The sequence below is a fragment of the Alexandromys fortis genome, unplaced genomic scaffold (genome assembly GCF_014885135.2).
Source record: "Alexandromys fortis isolate MF-2015 unplaced genomic scaffold, M_Fortis_MF-2015_v1.1 scaffold_175, whole genome shotgun sequence".
Lineage (NCBI taxonomy): Eukaryota > Metazoa > Chordata > Mammalia > Rodentia > Cricetidae > Alexandromys > Alexandromys fortis.
In genome coordinates, this window is record NW_026068065.1 from 683,179 (window position 1) to 692,300 (window position 9,122).

The following is a 9,122-nucleotide window of genomic DNA, read 5'->3' on the forward strand; positions in this document are numbered from 1 at the left end:
TGAAAAATAAGTTAATAAATAACCCAAACTACCTGCCTATTATCCCCACACTAAGAAAGCTGAAAAGGAAGATCACTTGAGCCCAGGAATTTGAGAGCAGCTAAGCTAGGCAACATTAGCAAGACTCTGTCTCAACAAGTAGGGAAAGGAATTTTAAAGAATTTTGATATAGCCAGTTGTGGTACACACTTTTAATCCCAGAACTTGGGAGGCAGAGGCAGGTTCTCTGTGAGTTTGAGGCATGCCTGAGCAAGTTACAGTACAGACTCCAAAGATACACAGAGAAACCATGTCTTGAAAAACAAAACAACACCAATTTTTTTTATCTAAAATGTTGATAATCTCTCTCTCTCTCCTTCTTCTTCTTCTTCTTCTTCTTCTTCTTCTTCTTCTTCTTCTTCTTCTTCTTCTTCTTCTTCTTCCTTCTCATCTTTCCCCTCCATAACCCACTAAATAAATATCCAACCTCACTCTGCATGGTGTGCCTATCCATGTCTCTGTCTCTCTCCTGCTGCGTGGCTCCCTGCCTGGGACCAGCCGCCTTTGGAGACCTGTGGCATGGTCTCGTGGCTTGCCCATCTGTCTGTCTCTCCTTGTGGGACCCCCTGTGGCCTACTGCAGCCACTTGGGAACTGTGCCATCCCTGCCTGGGACTGGCTGCTCTTGGACCTGCTGCCTACTGCCCCTGCTTGGGGACCTGCAGTGTTTCTGCCACTGAGCCCCTCGGGGATCCACAGCATTTTTTTTTTTTGATCCACAGCATTTTCACTTAATCTATTACATATTTTTACTTAACCCATTACAAGCATCTACTACGTCCCCAACCCTCAGTAATAATTTTGAATTTTGAATAGAATTAGAAGAAAAATAATTCTTGAAAGATATATGCTAAGTAATTTCAATTTGTTTGTATTTATTTTCGTGTCTATTTATTTCTTTTTAAGTACAAGCTCATGACTGCTGTCTACATAACAAAATCAGCTTAAATGCTCACACGTCTGGCTAGGCAGCCTTCTCTGAGACCTCAGCTGGGCTCACCAGGCTCAAGTCTCCACGCAGCCTTTGTTGTACTTTTAGCCTTTTGGGGAAAACAGACTCAGTCTGCCCAGTGTAGGAATGTTTCCTGTCAGAAGGCCTTTTAGCCTGGACATACAAAGAATACTTGTCCTGGTACTGTGTCACTTTGTAGGGCTGGCGCTTGCCACATTTCTTACATAAAGCCTGGTAGGTCTTAGGAGCATTTACCATGTTCAAGGGAATGATATTGGCACAGAAAGGTATTTACTTATTTTAAAAGATTTGTTTAAAAACTATGTAAATAGCCTGGTTGTGGGGGCCTACAGAAGTGGGTCAGCTCCACCTTGACTGAAGATCAGAGAGTTTAAAGCCTTCTCCTCACTCCTTCAGGGCTCTTGACGAGAGGTTTGACTTAAGGTGTGGCCACTAACAGGGTATCTTGACCTAGGGTGTGGTCACTTGGTGTTTTAAGTATTAAGATGGTAATCACTTTGTTCCTTGTAACACAACAAAAAAATATCTTTTGCTTTCTTCCCCTTTTTTGGATTGGGGTTTTTAAAGATCCTAAGAAGTAAACACAGGCTTATTCAGCATCCACTGGATTGCCCTCCCGATACTATCCTGTGTCTCTGTTTCTTTTGTTTCTCTGTCTATTCTACCTAACATTTCTAATCCACACACCACCACCCTGGAAGTACGAACCCGTCTAGGCTGGACCCCAACAGGTGTTGCCCCAACGTGTGGCTACAATAGGCAGTGGTGGCACAAACCTTTAATATCAGCACTTGTGGGGCAGAGGCAGGTAGATCTCTATGAGATAAAAGCCAGCCTGGTCTACAGGAGGTAGTTCAAGGACAGCCAATCCTAAGCAAAGAAGTGCTGTTTTGAAAACACACACACACACACACACAAACAAAACATCAAAAACAAAAAGCCCAAAAGTACGTGTATTAGTATCTTGGTGCCCCTTGAGAACCTGGCACAGCAGTCACCACTCTTGTATGGCAAGTAAGTCCTAATCTCTCCCCCCCCCCCACCAAGGCAAGTGTTTGGCTTCTCTCTCCTCCTTCCCTCTTTGTCTCTCTGTCTCTCCTGTGTTCTCTTCCCTTTTCATTCCCTTTGTCTCAGATAAACTCCACACTCCAGCCCTCTCTCCATGGCGTATTCTGTCACCTGCTGTAGTCTCACTAGACCTGCCAAAGTCCCTCACTCACCCCATATCTTTTTTGTTGCTGTTGTTTTGTTTTGTTTCTCGAGACAGGGTTTCTCTGTAGCTTTGGAGCCTGTCCTGGAACTAGCTCTTGTAGACCAGGCTGGCCTTGAACTCACAGAGATCCGCCTGCCTCTGCCACCCGAGGCTAGGATTGAAGGCGTGCGCCACCACTGCCCAGCTTCACACCATATCTTAAGTATGTGTGTCTGGTGTGTGTGTGTGTGTGTGTGTGTGTGTGTGTGTGTGCGCGCGCGCATGCGTGCATGTGCATGTGTATGTGTGTGTGTGCCTATGAGTGCAGGGCCCTCAGAGGCCAGTTGTATCCCTTGGAGCTGGACTTACAGTTGTGAGCTGCCCTACATGCACGATGGGAGCCAAACTCCCGCCCTCTGTAAGAGTAGTGTGTAGTCTTCACTGCTGAAGCATACCTCCAGTCCTGTTTAGTCATTTGTAGAAGAGAGTCTCGCATAGCCTGACTGCCTGGAACTCTGTTTACTAGTATGACCTTGAACCTCCAACCCTCCTGCTTCTACTTCCCAAATTGTGGGTTTGCAGGTTATAGGTGTACACAACACCCTACGGGAAGCAGACGAAGTAGTCAGTGAATGTGTATTGTTGATGTGAGCATGGCCACATCAAGGACCCCAACATTTCAGCCCCATGGGAATGGTAAAAGTGTTGGGATCCTTGATCAAGTCCAGATGTTGAAACAGACTGACCTTCAGCTAAAAGCAGGGTGTGCAGAGAACTACCAACGGCAGCTTTCCTGACTTTTTGTTTGTTTGTTTTGTTTTTCGAGACAGGCTTTCTTTTTAGCTTTGGAGCCTATCCTGGAACTCGCTCTAAAGACCAAGCTGGCCTTGAACTCACAAAGGTCCATCTGTCTCTGCATTAGTCACCACCGCCTGGTTGAAATTTACTGTTTTTTTTTTTTTCTTTCTGCATAATACCTACTTGTTATGATCAAATGTTTTGGCAATCCCTAAGGAATTAGTAAAGAAGCCGGGTGATGATGGCACACACCTTTAACTCCAGCACTAGGAAGACAGAGGCAGGCGGAGCTCTGAGTTTACAGGGCGAGTTCCAGGATACCCAGGACAGAGAAGCTCTGTCTTGAAACAAAACAAAACAATAACAGCAAAAAATAATAAAGAAGATAAAAATATATTCAAACAACTCACATTTTGTGTATGGGTATTTTGCCTGTGAGCCCCTTATGCCTGGTGCCCTCAAAAGCCAGAAGGGGGATTGATCTCCTGGAACTGGAGCTACAGATGTTTGTGAGCCCCCATGTGGTGCTGGGAATCAAATCCACATGCTCTGGAACAGCAGTCCAGTGCTTCTAACTGCTAAATCATCTCTCCAGGCCCTCTATACACCATTTTAAAAAAGATTTCACCTTGGTGAGGTGGTTCAGTGTGTAAAGGTGTTTGCTAGAAAGCCTGGCAACACAGGTTTGCCCTCTGGGACCCACAAGGTGGAGAAAATGACTCCTGCAAGTTGTCCTCGGACACACACACACACACACACACACACACACACCCCTTTTACATTTCACCCAAGGGTTGGTGAACTGGCTCAGAGGGTAAAGGCCTCTGTTCACAAACTTAAACACCTGAGTTCAATCCTGAGGTCCAACAAGTAAATGCAACTGTGTATCCCTCGCAATGCCAACAGTGTAAAATGTATCATTACAGTACTTGGAACAATTTATGACTGCTATTTCCTCTTGCACAAACACAACTATAAACCACTTTGTAATCAGAGGAGAAATTGGCTGAGACAGTGTTTCAGGTAACCCAGATTGGCCTCCAAGTTGCCCTGTAGCCACGGCAGGCCCAGCAGCGTCTTCTTCCTGCCTCCACTTCCTCAGGACGGGCTGACCGGAGCATCAGGTGTTGTGTTCCTATTTATATTTATTTCTTCGTAGCTCAGCCCGGCCTCAAACTTTCTAGTCTTGTACCCAGGAAAAACCTTGAGCCCCTGCCCTTCCTACCTCCATCTCTGAGTGCTAGAATTACAGGGGTACACCCGCACCCTGAGTTGGGATTGGAAAAGATGTTCTAAACGCCAACACTCTAAATTCTGGAATGTTGTGTACAATTTTTTGGAGACAACATCTGTAATTTACAAAAACGTCCAAGAGAAACTACTCCAGAGAAAGAACTTCGACTTTCAAACCAAGTTCTTCTGGAATTGGCTGCCGAGCTCAGCCGACCTGCGATGGAGCCTCTCACGCCCCCACTCCTCACTCCCCAATCCCACACCTACGCACAGTTCCACAGCGCGGTCATCCAAGGCGCCGCGTCCAGCAGGGGTCGCTGTGACCGCGCCACTAAGCTCACACGCGAGTCGGGGTCCACTCTTCCGGCGTGGGCTTGGGCGGAAGAGGCGGGGCAGGAACAGAGGTGGCCCCCAGGCCTGCGGTCGGCGCGGTCCGGGGAGGGACCAGCGGACTTCGCAGGTGAGTGCGCCCCTACTGGCTCGCCAGCCCAGCCCCTCGGCGGGTCATTCGCCGGCGACCCGCCTCTGCCCTGCAGCGCTGCGGTCAAATCTGCGTGCACGTCCGGTTCCGTAGGGTCGGGCTTGCCTTGGGAAGCCTCCCGAAACCCGGGATCTTAGGAATTGAGCTGACCCAGGCTGTGCGTCCCGGCGCTTGGCCGCAACTGGCTGCAGACACTGACCCGGGGCCGGCGGCGTGGGTGTCCAGTTTCCTTTGACCTTGGGGGAATCTGGGGAGGTGCGGAATAGGAGGGTTCCAGGGGAACCCGTCCTCGTCAAGAAGTCAGCCTCCGATGTCCCCAGAAGGGAAGGTTTTCGTAACTGCAGTAGACCTTCCCGCCTGGAGGCCAGGCTCCCGGTCACACCGAGCGGTGACAAGCTGGGGAACACGGATCCGTTCTCAGCATCGTGCACTCAAGGGCAGCGTTGCCTTTGCATCCTGAACACTACGCTCCCAGCAGTCTTAGCCTTTGTTAGCATATTCTATAGCTTCGTAAAAATCGAATCCGAAACAGACCTTTCTCCCCGAGTCATCTCTAGTGCAGACCGCCACCAAGGAGACCCTGTAAGACGGACTCCTGCCAGGTCACTTTCCTACTAAAACTTTTTCTGGAGAACTCATGCAGCCAGGGCCACTTTAGGTATCTAAAACTTTTGGAGAGCTAGTGTCAGTTCAGATACACTCTGTTCTTTTCTGAGCTCGTTCTAATGCCGCAGTCCTCTGGTCGTACTGTTATCCTTTTTTATTTTGAAGACTTGTCTACGTTGTAGTGGAGATGTCCTTGAAACCCCCAACCTCTCGCCTCCTTCCCAGATGCTTGAAATACAGGTTCACACCACCGTTCCCAGATTCCACAAGTTTTTAACTACTAGACACTATTCTGTGCACTTGAGATTAAGTGAAGGAAAATAAAATCGGGATGAAGAGGAATTCTACTGTTGGGAATGTAAGCACAGGCAGATGAGTAACAACCAGTAAATTCCGTGTGATAAACTCTGGGGGTGGGGTAGGTGTTCAAAGGGATTGGTTGGCCAGAAGTCAATAGCTTTGGAATGGGTAGGCCCGACTGAGGGGTTTTGAGTTTAGACTTGAAGGTGAGGTCACCTAGTATACTTATCTATGCAAAAGTGTACTAGACCCGTGCGGACAAGGACCCCTAGTTTGGCTAGAATGTGTCCTCTAAGTTTCGTGTGTTGGGAATTTGGTGCAGTGCCATTAGGAAGAGCAGGGTCATGGAAGTTCTTGGGCAAGTCTGTTCATGGCCTAGTGGGTCATCAGGGAGTACATGGCTTTGGTATGATAACAAGCTCTAGCTGGCCTGCTTACACTTTCTGCCCTCTCTGGCCTCTGTCTACCCTGTGGTGCAGCAAGAAGGCCTTCCCCCAGGTGTCCACCTCTGAAGTATGAGGGAGGGAAAGGTGAGGGAGAGGGGGGAAATAGATGCTGTTGACCTTGAACTTCCCAGGTTCTAGAGCCAAGTGGTAAATCTTTATTCTTTTTTTTGTTTGTTTTGTTTTTGATTTTTCTCTCCCCACCCTTAAGGTTTCTCTGTAGCTTTGGTGACTGGCAGAGGCAGGTGGATCTCTGTGAGTTCAAGGCCAGCCTGGTCTACAGAGCAAGTTCCAGGACAGGCTCCAAAGCTACACTGAGAAGCCCTGAAAAACCGGAAGAAAAGGTCTCATTTAGGGCTGAGCAGATAACAGGCACTTAGTCTCCACACTTTGATTAGTTTCCACTTTAATGGATATCCACTGTAAAACTTTTCTAACTCATTTTGTGGGTATAAATGTAAGTATTTAGAAGGCAGTTTGATACCATATCAATGTAACAAAACAACAGGTTCCTCCCAGGACCTTCCTAACCATGGGCTTTTTGAACAGATGTACAGTAACAGCTTACTAAATTCTCTTGATTTTTGAGGCAGGCTCTCATTAAGTTACCCAGGCTGGCCATGAACACACTCATTGGTCTAGGCAGGTGTCAAACTTCACATCTTCCCGCCCCACCAGGCCCAGAAGAGTCTTTTCTCTGGAGTGTTTTTGAGGTATTTGGTTTTGTAGACAGTCTTGCTTTGTAGTTCATGCTGGCCTGAACTTTGTGCCAAGCTTTAAGACCTGGTCACTCCCTGGAACCCACGCAGAAAGGCCAGGTGTGTAGTGTGTGTCTGTAGTCCCAGTATTCTGTTGCCAAGATGAAAGACAAGAGAATTATTGGCCTGGAGTACACATGGCGGGAACAAGAGAGACCCTACCTGAGAAGTAAGGTGGAAAGAGTCCTGACTCCTGAGATGTCCTCTGGATGCCACATGCAAGCCGTGCTGTGCTCACACCCTGACTTAAGCACATCATGCACATCACGTACATTCAGCAGTAGCCGGCACTTGGGAGGTGGAAGCAGAAGCGTTCAAGGCCAGTCTGAGCTACCTGAGGCCCTGTCTTAAAGCAAGGAGGGGGAAAGTCACTGGAACCTGGATGTGGCAGGACATACTTGTCACCCCAGCATGTGGCAGCCTCAGGCAGGACCCCGGTGACCCCCACAATCCCCCTAAGCCCCCCCCCCAAGTAAAGGACAACTGGCCTTGAAAAAAAAAAAACCTGCTAGCTTGTTTTAATCCTCCAGAAGGGTACAGAGATAAAGAAGGCTCTGAGCGGAGCAGGTCTGAGGTCAGGCCCTGGACTGCCTGTGAGGTAGGTGCTTTCGGTCACCCATGTGGTTGTGTCAGACATGCAGCTGGACATTGTATCTGCTGATTAACAACCAAGAGGCCTGGGCCTCAGCACGTGACCATACCTGTGGCTGGGTTTATGAAGCAAAGGAAGGAAGGGGCGTGGCCTGGGGCAGAGTGAAGGAAACTGGGCATGATGGTATCTACTGCGTGATTCCTCCAACAACTATAGCAGGCTTCCAGAAGAGAAATTAGGGCTCAGCGTAAATCAGATTACAGCTTCAGTACAGCAAGCCACTCCTCCAAGTTTGGAGGACTCTGCTGAAGTTCAAGTTCCCAGATACTGGTGAGCACCCAGCTTGGCAGCCGGCCTTCCTGTGAATAGCAGCCATAGGTCTTTTATACTAACTCTGCTCATGTGTACAAGTCTGGAATTTGGAAGAATTTAAAGCCACTGAAGCCAGGTATAATAATCCTTGTCTGTAATTCCAGTACTCTACAGGCTGAGGCAGGAGGATCAAAACTTCAAGGGCAGCCTTTGCTACATGGTGAATTTAAAGCAGCCTAGAGTACGTGAAATCTTATCTCAAAGGTTTCCGGGGATGGCAAAGGCCATATTGGTGCTACCAGAGTCTGGAAAGGGACAAATGGCAGGGGATGGCAGAGGAGTTGGGACACTCAGGGGCCGTACCAAAGGAAAAGAGACTTTTTTTAGTTATAGAATCCTTCTTCAGGGGTGTGTGTGCGTGTGTGTGTGTGTGTGTGTGTGTGTGTGTGAGAGAGAGAGAGAGAGAGTGTGTGTGTGTCTGTGTGTGTGTGTGTGTGTGAGAGAGAGAGAGAGAGAGAGAGAGAGAGAGAGAGAGAGAGAGAGAGAGAGGTTGAAGCTATGTCAGGCCATCCCCATCCAATGTCTTCCTCTCTACCTCATTGTCTGGAGAGTGGGCTCCTCACTGAACTGGAAGTTCACCATTGTGACTAGGCTTCCTGGCTGATTAGTGAGCTAATGTCTTTGCTTCCCAAAGCTTGGGGATTGCAGGCGCACACAGATGTGCCTGGCCTTTTACATGGGTGGGAGGTTTCGGACTTAGATTCTTATGTTGGTAGAGCAAGTGCCATTAGCACCGAGTCATCCCCACAGCCCCTAGAATCCTTTCATGTCTTCTTACTTTGAGATATGTTCTCCTGTGTAGACCCAGTTAGCCTAGAATTTGCAATGGAGACCAACCAGCCTGGCCCCAGAAGTACACGCCATCCTGACTTGTCCTGGCTTTGTCTCCCTTACGTGCTGGGATTATTGGCAAGTGCCATCTACCCCAGATGGGTTTTTTGTTTTGGTTTGGATTTTTTTGTTTGTTTGTTTGGTTTTCTTACTGTTTTTGTATCCCTGGCTGACTTTGACCTCCTGATTCTCTGAATTACTTATACATTCCAACTCACCCAGCATCTTGTTTCTTTAGTGGTATGTAAGAACCCAACATTCCCTGTTCACTGCTTTGATTTAAGAGGAGCTCCAGAGCTGGGCAGTGGTGGCGCACACCTTTAATCCCAGCACTTGGGAGGCAGAGGCAGGCGGATCTCTGTGAGTTCAAGGCCAGCCTGGTCTACAAGAGCTAGTTCCAGGACAGCCAAACAGCCAAAGCTACACAGAGAAAGCCTGTCATGAAAAGAGAGAGAGAAAGAGAGAGAGAGAGAGAGAGAGAGAGAGAGAGAGAGAGAGAGAGAGA

The 9,122-nt window shown here is 48.2% G+C and overlaps 1 protein-coding gene across 7 annotated transcripts in view; it reads left to right on the forward strand.

The window, feature by feature from the left end:
• Positions 1 to 4,603: 4,603 nt before the first annotated feature.
• The window catches only part of Mtres1 (mitochondrial transcription rescue factor 1), a 15,611-nt gene continuing 11,092 nt past the window's right edge, over positions 4,604 to 9,122 (forward strand). Inside the window, exon 1 of one of the 7 annotated variants that reach the window (XM_050120538.1) lies at positions 4,604 to 4,694. Coding sequence is in view for 2 of the 7 variants with exons in the window: in XM_050120536.1 (XP_049976493.1) it covers positions 7,944 to 7,967 (24 nt within the window). In the remaining 5 variants the exon portion in view is untranslated. Of the gene's footprint in view, positions 4,695 to 4,735; positions 4,929 to 7,397; positions 7,421 to 7,448; positions 7,968 to 9,122 lie in introns of those variants that run through there. The other 6 variants (XM_050120541.1, XM_050120539.1, XM_050120540.1 and 3 more) reach the window with 6 other exon arrangements.